General features: G+C 33.6%; 4 protein-coding genes and 1 non-coding gene across 9 annotated transcripts in view; 2 read left to right on the top strand and 3 right to left on the bottom strand.

Moving 5' to 3' along the window:
- LOC146898104 (NADH dehydrogenase [ubiquinone] 1 alpha subcomplex subunit 8-B) overlaps window positions 1-3,632 on the bottom strand; it is a 32,737-nt gene extending 29,105 nt beyond the window's left edge. The window contains exon 1 of the mRNA XM_085735143.1: window positions 3,544-3,632. The gene's annotated coding sequence lies outside the window, so the exon portion shown is untranslated. The remainder of the gene's footprint in view (window positions 1-3,543) is intronic.
- LOC146898102 (ribonucleases P/MRP protein subunit POP1-like) lies at window positions 3,176-11,610 on the top strand. Of its 5 annotated transcripts, XM_085735136.1 has the most exons (12): window positions 3,176-3,285; window positions 5,731-5,761; window positions 6,363-6,829; window positions 6,973-7,069; window positions 7,151-7,264; window positions 7,348-7,593; window positions 8,324-8,442; window positions 8,536-9,033; window positions 9,330-9,438; window positions 9,553-10,133; window positions 10,943-11,110; window positions 11,229-11,610. In XM_085735136.1, the coding sequence occupies exons 3-12, from the start codon at window positions 6,372-6,374 to the stop codon at window positions 11,425-11,427; spliced, it is 2,589 nt and encodes an 862-aa protein (XP_085591262.1). In that variant the 5' UTR covers window positions 3,176-3,285; window positions 5,731-5,761; window positions 6,363-6,371; the 3' UTR covers window positions 11,428-11,610. The 5 variants fall into 5 exon arrangements, with proteins under 5 accessions (XP_085591262.1, XP_085591261.1, XP_085591260.1 ...); XM_085735135.1 differs by lacking the exon at window positions 5,731-5,761 and having other exon boundaries at window positions 3,176-3,313; XM_085735134.1 differs by having other exon boundaries at window positions 3,176-5,761.
- On the bottom strand, window positions 4,618-5,373 carry LOC146898103 (serine/threonine-protein kinase Aurora-3-like). The gene is made up of 3 exons (XM_085735146.1): window positions 5,219-5,373; window positions 5,036-5,108; window positions 4,618-4,949 (listed from the first exon to the last, which is right to left on the bottom strand). The coding sequence occupies exons 1-3, from the start codon at window positions 5,371-5,373 to the stop codon at window positions 4,851-4,853; spliced, it is 327 nt and encodes a 108-aa protein (XP_085591272.1). The 3' UTR covers window positions 4,618-4,850.
- A 910-nt stretch (window positions 11,611-12,520) lies between the features above and the next one.
- Window positions 12,521-14,272, top strand: LOC146898101 (growth-regulating factor 12-like). Its single transcript, XM_085735141.1, has 2 exons — window positions 12,521-12,634; window positions 13,668-14,272. Exons 1-2 carry the CDS (start codon window positions 12,571-12,573, stop codon window positions 14,105-14,107), a joined length of 504 nt encoding a protein of 167 aa, XP_085591267.1. The 5' UTR covers window positions 12,521-12,570; the 3' UTR covers window positions 14,108-14,272.
- A 121-nt stretch (window positions 14,273-14,393) lies between these two features.
- On the bottom strand, window positions 14,394-14,467 carry TRNAV-AAC (transfer RNA valine (anticodon AAC)). Its single transcript has one exon. It is a non-coding gene; the product is annotated as a tRNA-Val (tRNA).
- Between the last annotated feature and the right edge of the window lie 1,746 nt (window positions 14,468-16,213).

Here is a 16,213-nt window from a genome sequence, read left to right as displayed (position 1 = left end):
CAAGAAAGAAGTCTCTTACAAGTGCATATATATATACTCATTGGAAGAATACCAAAACAGTCAGAAGCTCAAAGAAGATATAAAAAGAATATTGTTTGAATCAAATAAGTGTTGATTGAAGATTTTACAAGAAGATAAATTTTATGATCAGTTGACACATCCTCGTCACCACATGGTTTTCATCAAAGCCTTAAATATTCGAGGAATAAATGATTAAAATTTGAAAGGAATTATCTTCAAATAGCTTCTAAAAAGAGTTTAAGGAAAAGGTACAAAAGTTTCAATCAAAAGAATGATTGAATGTACCTTCATGATTACATGCATGCCTAAACTAAAACATCTCAAAGATACTCAATGGAAAGAAACATTGTGTGCAATCACCAACATGAACTATGAGATAAATTACATCATCAACAAAATAATTAAAGGTTAATTAATCGAGTATGTATTGCCATCCAATATAGAAGAGAACATTATCGACTCCGATGAAAGAATGTTCTCATGATGAGGATGCATATTACACTAGAAATTATTCTCATCATTTCATCAAAATGATTAGAATAAGCTTTTAAAGAGAAATCAATTCATGAATGAATTGCTTATTAAGCCATTCATTTATGATATTGATCGGAGAATGATCAAAGAAGAAAATTCATGATCATATGCTTTGAAATTCTATCATAAAATACTTTTGATGGTCCAAGAATCCTCTATCACTATTCACGATATGATTTGGAGAACAGAAATCAATCAAAGGAATTTTGACTTTGAGAAAGGTTTCTCATGTTCCTACAAATATCATTTTGGTCATACAAAGTGAAGAAAACATCCTCATTTGATGTTTTAAAAGATAACAAAAATATTACAACTATTATTTTGTTATCTACTAGTGTGTTTTGTGAGAAATGTTTCACGAGAATGTTCTTGTTAAAGAGAAGAACATTCTAAGATTACAAGTGAAGTTGAAAACGTCTTTCTCAAAGCAAATAAGCAAAAGGACATAAATGAACTTTGTGGTACAAATCCAAGAACAAAATATTCCCTATGTCTCACCAAAAGAAGATACTTTGATATATGACATAAATGGAAAGAATATCACATGATTACATAAAAGCTTTGCATTTAAAGAAATATTGAAAAAGCACGTGCCTTAAAGAAAGAAGAAAAATAGTTTTACAAAGAAAGAATGTTCTTGAGAACATTCTGGTAAAACTACAAAGGGATAAGGATGATGTCATTATGCCCCATCCATTTAACACAAGATCACAACTAGATTATTACATCATGTGTTCTTAAAGAAAGAAGAAAAATTGTTTTACAAAGAAAGAATGTTCTTGAGAACATTCTGGTAAAACTACAAAGATATAAGGATGACATCATTATGTTCCATCCATTTGCAACTAATCATAGCTGTATTATTACAACCTCACGTGGATTGTCTCAAAAGACTTGGAAAGAAGAGAATGTTCTTCAGAACATTTTGCACTTGGAATAACACAATTTTTGCAACCTTGTGCATCAAGCAACAAAGCAAATGCACATGGGTTGTTTTGGAACGTACAAACAACAGTTGTATGTTTATGTATATTTCAAGTGAGCTTCAAAGACTTCAGCCATCTATAAATATAGCAACATATCAAGGTAATTGGCAAGAGCTTACAATACAAAAGAATTCAATCTCTCTCTCACGTGAATATTTTTCATAATTCATATTCAATGTCATTCAATATGAATATTTTTTCTGGTCCCTTTATTACTTTATTTATTTCAGTCATATATTCCAGAATTCTCTAGTCCTTTTATTTACTTTATTTTAAATATACAATCTAGAGTTCTCTGATCCTTTTATTTTTAATTAACAAATATTTTTATTTGTTTAACTCTTACCAAGAACTTTCTTGAGTATATAAACTTATTTAAGTTTCAGGAATAATTTTTAAAAGGGCCACAATTCAAACCCCCTTTCCACTATCACCTTCATCATTGTTGTTTCCACTTCCTCCAAAGACATAATCAAATAATCCAGAACTTTTTGGTGGTTCTATTTTTGGTAGTCATATGACGAATTTGTTGAAGAGTCATGGTGGTAATTCACCAACAAAATCACAATCACAACAACATATACAATCAAAGTTCGAACATCAAAGTCCCAATTTTTTCTCTAAAGTTTCATCTAGTATTTGTTACCTAAATACTCAAATTAAGAGTGTCAATTTAAAATTACCTTGAACTTAATAAATAAGATATTTTTTTTGTGGGGTCCGGGATTTGAACCTCAGACCTTGCATATATTATGCATTATCCCTACCAACTGATCTAAACTCACGGGGATACTTAATAAATAAGGGCTTAAATATGCAATTCGTCCCTGTAATTTGAGCGCGTTTTGATTTTCGTACTTGTAAAAAAAAAAACATCCCTGCAAAATTTTTCCACGTGGCAGTCCACGTCATTAAAAAATTTTAATTTCTGAAAATAATTTTTAAAATTAAAAAAACTGAAAATAAATTAAAAAATCATAAAAAATTCCAATTTTTTTTTAAATGTGAAGAAAAAAAAATTGAAAATTAGTTTTTTTTTTTAAATATGGAAATAAATGTTTGAAAAATAGAATTAAAAATTATATAATCTCAAAATTTTTGAAAATATAATTTTCAGTATTTTCGAAAAAAAATGTAATATATAATTTTCAAAAATTTAATTTTTAGTTTTTTTCCGATTTTTTTTCAAATTTTTTTTATTTATGATTTTTAAATTTTTTTATTTTAAAAAAGAATTTTTAGAATTTTAAAAAAATATTTTTTTTAATTATGTGGCATGCGATATGCCACGTGGCAAAAGTTGCACAGTCAGCAACTGCCATGCGGTCAAAACCATGCCAAATCATAATTGAAATGAGGTCATGGACCTTTTTAAAACAAATTTTTTTTGCAGGGATGTTTTTAATTTTTTTTTTACAAGGACGAAAATCAAAACGGCGTCTAAATTACAGAGGCGAATTGCATATTTAAGCCATAAATAAGAGATGAATGCACACTTTTTTTGTTTGAGTTTAATAAATAAATATATGAATAAACAAATAAACCATCTAAAAGTAATTATTAATTATTATTATTATTATTATTAATTTATTATTATTGAATGAAGAGTGAAGGAAGCTGCGCATACGTGTGTAATTCACTCAAAAAAAAAAAAAAAAACACAACAAAATCGCAAATCGCAAACGGCAAGCAGCAGGAACAAACTGAAATCGCAAAGAGAGTGAAGCAAGAAACGGCAACACCAGAATCGCAAATCGCAAGCAGGAAGAGAAGTAAGTAATTGATTTGTGTAAAAAAGATAAGATTCAGATTCCTTCTTCTTCTCCTGTTTTTTAATATGAGATTCGATTTCTTTTCTCCTGTCCGTAACGGCCGCAAAGGCGATTTTCCTGTGATTTTCCTGTGATTTTTCTGGTTGATTTTCTCGAGAAAATGAGGGAAAATTAAATGAAAGGGGAAAGGGGGAAAATTGAAAATTTGGGAAAATGGAGAATGGATTAACTTGAATTGAATTGCAGTGTGTGGTTGATCGGTGTAGGAAAGAAGAGCGATGGTGAAGATTAGGGTAGTGTATGTGTATGCAGCTGAGGTTATTTGATTTTGGTCTAAATGTTGGAACTAGAAGTGATATTGATTTTTTTTTTTTATTGACAAAGATAAAAAATTGATTTTGACATTCTCTAATTTTGAGATTTTTTATAAAATATATTTTGTGTTGGTTTACCTTATTAAAAATTATTTGAAACAAAAGGAATACAAATTATTTGAAACAAGTTTTTCCTATTTTTTTAAGGGATGATATGCACTTTTTAAGATTCGTGAATTTAGCTCAATTGGTAGGAACATTACATTATATATATAAAAGAAAGATTATATATATAAAGGGTCAGGATTCATGCCTTGAACATTCACTTACTCACTTTAAGAGATGAATTTTTACCCAATAAACTACTTAAAAAAAAAAAAAAAAACTTTTGTCCCTACCAAAAATGAAATCCTCCTAAATTTAAGTTAGTTTAGTCTTAAACTTTTAAATTTATGAATGATTTTTCGCAAAGATGACTAGAACATTATAAAAGTTCTTTTAAAAAATGGATGAAATCTTCTAAATCTGATCAATGGTGGGAAGTATCATCAGGTTTTGCTCATGACTAGTTTAACAAGAAATACTAAAAACATGGATGTAGTGAGATCTCTTCTCTCAACTACACTTTTTTCATCTTCAAGACTCAAACTCAATTTATTTAACATCCTAAGTCAATCAAGTCTTAAGCAACCAAACACACATGGAGTGCGGAATCTAAAAAAGCATTACCAAGTCAACATCTAAATCCTAACAACCAACCCAAATTCCTCCTTGCATGTTCTTTAGGATCACAATCTTTAATTTTATCCAACTGTGAATCATATTTTTGACTTTGAAGACACGGTTACAGTAGGCAATATTTTGGTCTCGCCCGTGTTCTTGTGTTTGAACAGATTTGATCCAATTTTGTTTGGTTTGAGCAAAGTCTGGTCTGATACGATCTGATCATGTTTGTTTTCGACATTGGAAAAGAAGTCACAGGAGGTGAAATAAATTGAACCTAACTTCTCATTTGTGGTTCAACATGAGCAAACATAGTGATCATTTGAAATTGGAATGATAGAGGGGCACATCTTACCTTGATTTACATACATTCTAAAAGTATTTATAGTAGTCAGATTGTGAATTAATATGAAATGTTTTGCTGTAATCCAAAATCAAGAGTCTGACTATCATATGAATTGGACACCACATGTAAAAAGTCGTCGTAACAAGTAACGATACTACTCGCAGACACCCGTATGGTTTGCATTCTCTTTTATCCAAGGATGCTCCATTATCTTCTGAAGTGAGAGCCTTTTTGAAGAATCTTTTACCAGTAGCTGCACAAATTTACATGTAGCAGTAAGAAGAACAGCCTAATCATGGATATGTAAATGTAGATAGATATAATGTAAAACAATCATACCCGACTTATCAGATTTTTGGCATTTTTAGAAACATGAGGGGTAGGAGGGAAGTTCAGATCAACATCTCTTATCCTACACAAGTTTAAATACATTACATTACATATATACATAGGAAGCGATTTAGTTTACTATATGTGTGTGTGTGCGCGCGCGCGCACGCCATAAAGGAACTCATTCCATACCTTTTGAAGGCATCTTCTTGACTCTCAGCCTCAAATGGAGGAGCACCATAGAGGAACTCATAACAAAGAATACCCAGAGTCCAGTTATCAACTGCATAATCATGACCTTTGTTTTCTACCATTTCAGGAGCTAAATAATCCAATGTTCCACACATTGTCTTTCTTTTTTTTACAGATTGTACAGACCAACCAAAGTCTGCAATCTTCAGACGACCCTGTAAACAAGCTATTATCAAATTAGTTGTACAAGTTCCCTCAAAATTCAAATATAATTGTATAATCAACCGGCTAAAACGAAATCCCAATTGATATCTACAAAAATCTACAATAAAGATTATAAAAAAGGATTGAAATGTACTGCAAAATTATTAATTATAAGGAAGCTGCGCATATTATTCACTCAAAAAAAAAAAAAAAAAACACAACAAAATCGCAAATCGCAAACGGCAAGCAGCAGGAACAAACTGAAATCGCAAACCTGAACAAAGAGAGTGAAGCAAGAAACGGCAACACCAGAATCGCAAATCGCAAGCAGGAAGAGAAGTAAGTAATTGATTTGTGTAAAAAAGATAAGATTCAGATTCCTTCTTCTTCTCCTGTTTTTTAATATGAGATTCGATTCCTTTTCTCCTGTTCGTTCAAATTTCTGAATTTTCAAGTCTGTAACGGATCTTGATACTGAGGAAAAATACAAGTAAATGAGGTCAATGAGGCCGTAATTCTAAAACTTTCATATTGTGGCCGCAATTGCTGTTGGGACCACAATATTGAACTGCCATTGGAGGCTCCTCTATAATTCTCATAGTTATGTGTTTATGTTTCTTTTTATTATAAATTGCGTGCGACTAATCTCTGGTTGGTTAGGCAGTTTAGAAATCTGTAAAATAGGTGATTGAGGAATTACACAAATTTGTATGAAAAACAAGGATACAGTCAGTTTTGTCAAATTTGGTTTCTCTAATGACAAGTGATACAGTCTAATCTGGCTTTATGTACTGTTTAGTTGCTTTTGGACCATGGTTGTGTTAATTATATTCTATTTCAATCATTAAATCAAGCCATGTTTTTTTTTTCCATGTTCTACAGTGTAGTTTGTGTTTGTACGGCGTAAACTAAGTCTATCTTTTTTATTTTTTCTACTTAGTTCTCAACGATGGTTACTGACGTAACTAAAAAGCCTAAAGGTTCAGCACCCATAGCAGCGCCACCTCGCAAAATCAATGTGCCGAAGTTTGCAGAATCCCGTGCCCCTGAGCTTCAAAGCCTTCAACGTATCGTTGAAAATAGATTAAGCAATGATTATAAGTCTCAAAGGAACAAGAGAAGAAGAACAACATCATTTAATGACCAAATTGCAAGAAAGGGGCACAGGAGAAAGAGGCAAAAACTAGGAAAAGTTGATAAAGTCAATGCTGAATCAGTTTTGAAGGACAAAATAACACAGCTTCCTCGACATGTTCGTCGAAGATATGAACTCAAGAGTAACCCTGAGAATGGGTTTTGCTCTTCTGGGGATGGAACCAAGAGACTGAGAACGCATGTTTGGCATGCAAAACGATTTTCCATGACCAAGTTGTGGGGTTACCACCTTCCTCTGGGTCTTCAAGGAAGGTAGGTCTTTGTTGATTACATTATTTAGGGTTGATTTACTTTGTTGAGATGTATTTGAACTGGATTATGGTAACCTAATGCTACAAGTATCCATATGTTTTAAAGTTTTTGGTAACACTAACCTGGATTTTGTGTTTATTCAGAGGGAAAGGTTCGAGGGCGCTGTTGATAAAGCTCAAACAAGGTGTGCTGGCACATGATGCAAGCTATTACTCTGCCATTCAATTGGAGGGTCCAGAGGTAATTTATAAATATTATAGGCTCAGCCTCTGAAAATAATGGTTTGGTTCATAGCTTTATTTAAGGTTGTTCTGTTTACAGGATTCATTACTTTCAATATTAAGAATGATACTTGTGCCCTCTCCCATAGAAGTAACACATCCCAGAAATCACGATGATTCTGTTCTTTCTGGCACAACCTATGGAACAGCAATGGTGACTGTTCCTTTTGTTGTTTCCTGTAGTTGAAAAATCCATGTTGTTTCAGTCAAACAAACTTAATTTTCTTATATTGACAGCTTCATCAAGTTGGAGCACCGGTTTCTCAGGCAATTGCTCCTGTAACTTATATGTGGCGTCCAACTTTCCAAGAAAATATCACAGACCTAGGTGTTAGCGATGAAAAAATTATTCCTGATGTTGATTTATGTGACAAATCAGAAAGAATGGAGTGTAGTTGTTCTTTTAGACACCTTTGGGTGTGGATACATGCTTCTGCCTTTGAAGAAGGATATGCTAATCTAAAACTGGCCTGCAAGAAAGAGGTTCACTCTCTTCTTTAATTTCATCTATGGACATCTCAATTGAATTTTGTTTCTATTATTTTTCTTGTGCTGGATAAAGATGAAAACATGTACTCCCTCCGGTCTCAAATATAAGAAAAGATTCCTTTTTTAGGTTCATTGAATAATTAATGTATCTGCTTTACAATGTAGACCACATACATTAACTACTCAATGAATCTAAAAAAGGAATATTTTCTTATATTTGAGACCGGAGGGAGTAGAAGCTAGTGAGTTCAATACTCAAGTTGGTTTACATGACAAATAATTTCTATGCTTTCATTGATCACTTTGCCTATTTGAAAGGCTTATGGCTCATTTCATCCAAACATAAGCATGATTGGGAGGTGGGACATAAATGCATTTATGTCTGAATTGACAACACATAAAGATTCAGATGATTATAGATCCATGCATGTAACTAGCTTCTCATTAATTACTCGTCAAATGTTGAATCATTACAAGAATATTTTTGCTTAAAATTACAATAACGATTATTCCTTCTGGATGGTAGTTCAAAATAAATTTAAAAAAAATGTAAAATGTGAGATAAATTAGTCAGATGAATCACTATGTAAGTTAGATTTGTTTGTCCAAGGTTTTAATTTCCCTGTTGAAGTTAAACTATTAAAGAACCAAGAATTATAAACCGTATATGAACTGACATTATATGTTTTTATTTTTAATTTTTTTTATCTTTACTATTATTCAGATGGAAAAGAGAGGCATCTCGATCATTTGTTCTTCTCTTGAGGGTCAACTTGCAAAATTGGAATTAGTTGGATCAGGGACATTTCAACTTCTTCAGAAAATATTAAATCCTGTTAGAAGGTTTGTTGCTTAAATTTGTAAAGTAATTCTGTCTTAATTTTTACTTATTTAACTGACATTAATGATCCAAAATGGCTGATGTTTGCGTGACAGTATTTCAGAAAATTGTTGGCGGTTGAAGAAACACGTGACTACAGAAGAAAACCATGTTTCTCAAAATACAGAGTCTTCCATACTGAAAAATGAAGAGCATTTTTCTTGTCGTGCAATGTTATCTCTTACTGTTAAGGATCCTCGGGATTTACCTGTGAAAAAGACTGTGGTTCCAATAGAGCCGATTTCAATTAAGGCTCTAAGTGATGCACAAGAAACTAGTTGCAAAGAGCTTGCTGATTTGGGAGGAATGTTGGAAAAGAGTAAAGATTTTGGAGACAACCAGTCTGATGTTGATGATCTATGGTATGCTACAACCAGAGGCTTGAAGCCTCCGGTGGAAGACAATGTCCTTTCTATGGAGAAGCACCGTGAACGCATGGTTAAATTCTGCCTAGATGACATGAATTTTGGGGAGGCGAATTCTTCCAAAGAGCAGTGCTCAAGATCTTGCCCTATTCTTCTTTTAAAAAATGATATGAAGGAATTGACCATGGGGTAAATTATTATTCAATATATTTTTCATTTTAATTTTTTTTGAAATGACCATGCTGTTTATGAATATATTTCAAGGACTATTTTTTTTTTTTTTTGAAAGCAAAGGATAGATATTTGTGATCACCTGCTTATGATACATTAGAAAAAAATGAGATAAGTAATAAGTTTGATGAGCTAAAAAGATCAATTGATCAAACAAGCTCCTTGCATTGCCTGAATACTGATGTTAAAACCTTTTATATATTGTGTACTATATATATAACTATATAATGAATGCTTTTATGATTATCTTGTAGATGGTCTATTATACTTCCCTTAAGTTGGGTTAAAGCCTTCTGGATTCCACTTGTCTCTAATGGGGCACATGCAATAGGTTTGCGAGAGAAGCAGTGGATTGCATCTGATGTAAGTATTTGCACTACATACACCACAGAAACTGCATCTTTTTTTTTTTTTTTTTTTTTTTTTTAATTTTTTTTTAGTATTGAATCTTACTTGAAAACTTTTCTCTTTATCCAGACGGGGATACCATTTTTCCCGCAAGATTTCCCGGATTGCAAGGCATACTCACGCTTCATGGCTGCTAAAGCTGCTGAATGTGATCAAAAGGAAGAACTTCGTCCTCCTTCTGTAAGAAATTTGAGAGTTCCCATCCTGCCTCCTTGGGGTATTGTTCACAATACTTTCAACAAAGAGATTAGCACAATGGAGACTCTTGACCTTTCAGCTAGGGAGGATTTGACCAATGCTAATTCCTTGTCAAACCCTTGTCCTGGTGACTCTAAAATTTCAAGTTTCGACTCTGAGAATGCATTTGATGGAATTGTAGCAAGGACAGGTTGTATGCTGACTACTTTACTTGATGAAACCAAAACCGGTCGATTGCTGTTATTTCCTTATGCAGCAGATGGAATGGCCAGAATCTCTAAGTTTATTAAAGGAGAAATAATGCTTGATACGAGGCATAAAAACTCTGTCATTTATGACCATAAGCTATGTTTTGCAAGAGTTCATCTTCACCCATTCAAGGAAGGCTTTTTTGAAGAGGGTGCAGTTATTTGTGCGCCACATCCTTCTGACGTATCTTTCTGGACTTCAAGGTAATTTAACAGTGAAATCATGGGTTCCCTTTCTATTAATGATAATTATATTTTTTTTTTGTTGATTAGAAATTAAGAATTGACCATTGAAATTTGTTTTTTATTTGTCAAACATGTATGTTTTGCTTAGCTATGAGATACAAGATATGGCAGCTAGTGTTTTACCCTAGGATTCGTTGTCCTGTGTGTTTCTCAATTAATTAGGTTGTAATATCTGATATGTGGGCCAATGGTCCACGCAATATTAAATTTATGTCTTGAGGAGAGTCCACCACAGAAGCTTGCTATTGGGCCTCTTGCACGTTAGTTTTGCGTTGCACTATAGCAATTGCTTGGCGCACCCCACCAAAAAAGAAAAAAAGTTAGGTTGTAAATGTGGGGAAGGATTGCAGTTAATGCAAACAAATTTGATTTTCTTCTATTCTTTTCGCCATTCATGTGATGCATTCAGGATGAGCATAGATTCATCTCTTCTTGCTGTGAATAGATATTGAACTTTAGAGTAAATTATTCCGGCTTCCCCTCTATCTTTAGAATCTACATAAAATCCTTCGTATTTTACAGGACTGAAGTCCAATTTTGTATAGAACACTTTGACAGGGCTGTTAGTCGATTGGTCAATTGTTGGTCATTTCAACACAGTAATAATGGTATACGATTAAGTAACAACTCTTATGTGTAAACACAACATATTGGACATAAATATTAGGTAATTATAAAATGTGAGGCGTTTGGCATAGCTTTTTCAAATAGAAGTGGCAATATGGGTTGGTCGGAGTATTTTATTCTATATTTTGCATGTCTTGCAGTTCAGTGAAAAGAGAAGTGGGACTTAAACTGTCTGAGTCTGCTATGCGTTCATATTTCAAAGAGAATTCCTCCGGTAAATGGGGAATACTGATACCAGATGATTCAATTGATAGAGAGTCTCACCGGTGGCCTATTGGCTTTGTTACGTCAGCTTGTGTTCAAGGAAGGTATGAGGTCATATCTTTTTAGATTCTAATCCTTTTTTATTAGCCTGAGCATAAACTATGTACAGAACATACACACATCTCGTTGTAGAGAATCTAACCGTGTGCAATGTCATTGCAGCAAGAGGCTTGCAGCAGAGGGATTTTGTGAGGCAGTTTTACTATCTCAGTTAAGAGAGGAACAGTGGAAGGATATGCCCGTGAAGCAGAGAAGGAGCGAAATATACGTACTTGTCAGGAATTTAAGATCTGTTGCGTATAGGCTAGCTCTAGCTTCTATTGTCCTAGAATATCAGGAAAATGACACTGAGTTCTTGTAAATTGATTTTATGTTTGATTAAACTATGGAAGTTACATTGCTACAAATAGGGCTAAGTTGGTAAATGTTCCTTATTAGAAAAAGGGGAAATCAACAACATAGAGAACAATAACTTACTTTTGTTTTTATAAATATTTGTACGATCAAAACATTTGAAATTATGTAAAAGATTTGTTTTTAGTTATCCATACTTGTAATTACTTTAAATTTGAGCCTGTTTCTTTTTCTAGCCCATCCTTACTTCCAAAATCTCCAGGTTTTCCAAGACCACTGCATATACTGTTGTTGATGTAAAATGCGGCCTGTTGTAAAAGCATTCAGAACTCCTGCTTACAACATTTGCTGCTTTAGTTTTTTTAGCTTGGGCAATTTAACATTTTTTCATGTGTTTCTTCCTTTTCTCTTTAATCTTGGTAGGGAACAGCCTTTACCTGATCATCCTCAACACCTCCCGTTTACAGCTTCTGTTTTCTTTAAAGTAAAGTGAAGGTTGACAAGGATTGAATTGAATTTAAATTGAGGTTTGTGCTTTGATGCTCTAAGAACTGTTCTATGATTGATCGGTTTAATGTGTTCGGTTTGAATAATCTGAGCCTGTATGAGCTGATTTAGACTCTGAATCTCTACCTCATTTTGAACAATTATGCATTAATGGGAATAGCATTCATCGTGTGAAGTTTGTTTGCATCATGTTATAACAAGATTCTCTTACTAAAAATTCTCTTGTCAAAAAATTCTCTTGTCAAAAACATTTTCTTCAATATGTAGTTGATGGCAGAAAATATCATAATGCTTGTAGAACCTTTTTTATGTTCGATTTTGAATCAATCTTGCAGCATTTAGATAAATCATTTACTCTTTTGCTTTTATATTCTTTATAGAAACTGCCTCCAAATGTAAGCAAAATAGTACTTGCTATAAACATGGCAGAGATAAGCATTACTATCCGTGGTATACTACCTTCTTTTCTCTATTGATATCTGTCTCACTTGCTATTTCTCAATGAAAGTGAGGGGACTTTCCTCGATGGTCTTTATGTCCCATGATTTGATTGAGTTTGCAAACTTCTATTGGACCCTCGATGGTCTAACTTCATTCAAAGACCATCGAGAGTCCCATAGAAGTTTGCAAACTCAATCAAATCATGGGACATAAAGACCCTCGATGGTCTACTGGAATATGCTTTTCCCCAAAGAGTGTTCTTCAAGGTAATTCTTGTTGCAACAAATTTGTTTTTATTTCATGGGATTGGATGATTGCATAGGCGTGTTTTTCCGTACACAAAGTGTCAGTTTGTTTACCATAGGCAAGCGTCCATAAAAATGCTAGGGTAGTGGGGAGGTAGAGGCATCTAAGTGTTCGGCCTTGCATTGGGGCAGCCGAGGGTGATGTCGTTCAAGGGACAAAGGAGGGAGGTCGGGGTGGATTTAAGTGAGGAGTATCTCGATGGGGAGGGCTTAGGGTAGAGAGAGATGGAGTGGCGGGGTGATGGGGGCAGCGGCTACGAAAATGGGGTGGTTCTGTATTGGCATCCCATTTTCACATTGTATATATTAGTCACCCCAGATTCAAGGGATAAAAGAGTTAAATATGGTTTTAGTTCTTATAAAATATCATCCTATCATGTTTGGTCTCGTACAAAAATTTTCATCTATGTTTAGCCCCTCATTAGTGATTTAGTTAACCCAAAATAAAATAAATCCCCCAGAGCTGCACCGTTGTTTTTTGGTTTCCGTGGTCTAAGTCTTTTTGCAATGTTGTTTGAGGATAGTGTCTTGATCTCATTTTAAGTCCAAAGGAGCATCGGTGCTTGGGCTAGTTACCGAGTTTCCAAAAGAAAAAATGTCCAGAGGTGCTAACTCCTCTATTTGAATCATTTGTTGGGAAAATGTGCAATTTCAAGTAGTATTATTGAGAAGACACATCAAGGGGTTTTCTTATATTGTTACTAATTTAAAGACTAATGTTATTGGTGAGTACTGTTTGGAGTATGAAACTACATATATGTAACCTGAGTAGGTAATGTATTTAATATGTCTATTTTGTGTATACATGTTCCTAAAATATAGTGTGTGAATGTGTTTCACTCCGACTTCTTATCTCCAATGACAAAATTGTTTTTAAAAGGAAGCTTATATATAAGGATAGAGGTAGCATTGTTTATGAATCTCTTATTTTTGGGAAAACTTTTCATCATAAAGCTAATAGAGCTTTCTTGCTCATTTTCTGATGTAATTTCAGTTTCTGGTTGCAATGATTCATGCATCAACAACAAAACCAGTATAATAGAACCTGAACCCGGTAGATGCCGAAGAACAGACGGTAAGAAGTGGCGATGCAAGAGCGCGGTTCTTCCTGGTCAGAAGTATTGTGCAACACATATGCATAGAGGTGCTAAAAGGCGTTTTACAAACCTCGAATCTCTTCCTGCCACCACTGTTATTCCTAAAACTAGTGATATTAGTTCAGCTGTTACCATTGCTCAGTTGCCCTACCCTTCGGCTCCAACCGACATCCAGAAAGCGAATTGTTGGTCTCTGAGCACAAAACTTTCAATGTTGGTTCAAGAAAGTTCGCCCTTTGTTGATTGTAATGAGAAAAGTATTAGCAGCGGTGATGCTGATGATAGTAGTGCCACCATCACCGACACCATGAATGAGTGTAGCTATCTTTCTTTCTAAGTAGTTTTGTTTAATTTCTTGTAACATGTTTGGTGTTTATATATGAATGAACTTTGTTAACCTATCTGCAAACTGAGATCAGTTTTGTGTGTAAATGTGTAATGGTCTAACACATTATCAATATGTGTTCATGAAGAATATATGAATCAAATTTTCTAAGTTGCATTTTAGGTTTTTTTAATGTGAAAACCAACCAATGTGCACAGATTTGGGCCTTTCAAAAGAAAAATGAAAATGAAAAAAGTGGAAAATGGCTTCGCCCAGGTAATGAAAAAAAAGTGGAAAATGGCTTCGCCCAGGTTCGAACTGGGGACCTTCAGTGTGTTAGACTGACGTGATAACCAACTACACCACGAAACCATTTGTTGTTAGTTTGTACCATTTTTTTATTTAACCATAATACAGATGAAATTAATAGGAGTTCAGTATATTTGTTTAGTCAATAAAAATACATACGGTGAGGGGTAAAATGAATCTCGAGCTAGGGTAAAATGACTCTCGAGCGTTAGTAATGTTTTACATATTTCTCTAATATAAATGTCAAAGGGTGGTAAATCATTGTAACACCCCGTTTTCCCACGTAAAAATTTCTTAAATAAAATCAGAGTTTTTCATCATAAAACGGAATGTCACATTTCTTAAAAAAACGTAAATGGAATAATAATTTATCCTTCAAAAATATAACAACATAATCTTTAAAACTTCGCAGCGGAATAGTTTGACAACTTAAATAATCTTTGGCACAAGGGCCTCAATATAAAATTTCATAAAACTTAGTTCAACATCAATTCTTGAAAGATTCATAAAGTAATACGTAAGGAACAGAAAGTAAAGACATAATCCCATCCCGTTACGTATCAGAGCACCTAAGACACACTTGTGAGGAGTCCACTCACGACCGCAACTAATCCTGGTTACCTGCAAGTTACCCATACGAAGAGCAACATTTCCAAGCAGAGGGGTGAGATTTCTCAACCAATAATATAAAGCATATAAATCATATAAAATACATTCAACAACTTAAACATCTTATAATTCATTAATCATATCTAACAACTTAAACTTTCTTAACTAGTGTCACTATTCTTCCTATATTAGTCATATACGTCATCTTATATTATCAATAATATCACATACATCATCACATATCATCATTAGTAAACATGTAGCATCATATCATAAATCACATAGCATCATACCATAAATCACATAGCATCTTATCATAAATCACATAGCATCTTATCATAAACAACTTCATAATCAATCATCATAAGCAACTTCGCAATCAATCATCATACACATCATAATCATTCATCATCTTAAGCATCATAATCATTCATAAAGCACTTCATTAATAGCTCATCAACTTGACATCTTAACATCTCGATAACTTGACATCTTAACAACTTGACCTGACAATGCATCTAGACTCGACTATGCAACTCTTAACGTCTTAAACCATCTTTGATCATCATGAAAATGCAAATGCATGTGGTACCATTTTAGGGCATAAGCCCTCATCATCGTGGTTGAGCATAAATATACTCCTAGGGCATAAGCCCTCATTGTCGTGGTTGAGCAAAAGCTCCATCGTCGTGGTTGAGCAAAAAGCTCCATCGTCGTGGTTGAGCAAAAACTCCATCGTCGTGGTTGAGCAAAAGCTCCAGGGCATGAGCCCTCATCTTTAAATGAGTATGCATGGACTCAACATCTTACGTCTTAGAAACTTTATGAACATCTATGACATCCTAACATCTTGATATCTTGACAACATAACATCTTAACAACTTGATGACTTCATAACGACTCGACGACTTAACAACTCTTATCATCTTAACGTCTTAACATCTTGACAACATATGGATCACATAAATAATTCATGTCATATCATAATATAACAATATCAAATGATAATAAACAACATCTTAAAACATCATATTCATCAATCATAAACAACTTCATATAACATCGTATTTAAACATCGACAATAATTCACTATGTATCTTTGTAAAAACATAATAAATTATCCACAACATATTTTCATGTCAAACCAAAGCTACTGGAAAGATATCACAAATATCAACAACTTTCATGTTTAGAACAAAG

Source organism: Medicago sativa, chromosome 8 (assembly GCF_051527215.1).
Source record: "Medicago sativa cultivar Bolivia chromosome 8, Bolivia_mono, whole genome shotgun sequence".
Lineage (NCBI taxonomy): Eukaryota > Viridiplantae > Streptophyta > Magnoliopsida > Fabales > Fabaceae > Medicago > Medicago sativa.
The sequence above is the reverse complement of the archived record's forward strand: the minus strand, read 5'-3'. Positions and strand labels throughout refer to the sequence as shown.

Bases quoted from the DNA above. Each gene is read 5' to 3' on its own strand.
- LOC146898103 (XM_085735146.1), bottom strand. From the start codon at position 5,373: ATGTGTGGAACATTGGATTATTTAGCTCCTGAAATGGTAGAAAACAAA. The intron at 5,109-5,218 runs GTATGGAATGAG...AAACTTGTGTAG, and splicing joins CAAGAAGATGCCTTCAAAAG to GATAAGAGATGTTGATCTGA. The intron at 4,950-5,035 runs GTATGATTGTTT...AAATTTGTGCAG, and splicing joins CCAAAAATCTGATAAGTCGG to CTACTGGTAAAAGATTCTTC.
- LOC146898102 (XM_085735136.1), top strand. From the start codon at position 6,372: ATGGTTACTGACGTAACTAAAAAGCCTAAAGGTTCAGCACCCATAGCA. The intron at 7,594-8,323 runs GTTCACTCTCTT...ACTATTATTCAG, and splicing joins AACTGGCCTGCAAGAAAGAG to ATGGAAAAGAGAGGCATCTC. The intron at 8,443-8,535 runs GTTTGTTGCTTA...TTTGCGTGACAG, and splicing joins ATATTAAATCCTGTTAGAAG to TATTTCAGAAAATTGTTGGC.
- LOC146898101 (XM_085735141.1), top strand. From the start codon at position 12,571: ATGGGACATAAAGACCCTCGATGGTCTACTGGAATATGCTTTTCCCCA. The intron at 12,635-13,667 runs GTAATTCTTGTT...ATGTAATTTCAG, and splicing joins CCCAAAGAGTGTTCTTCAAG to TTTCTGGTTGCAATGATTCA.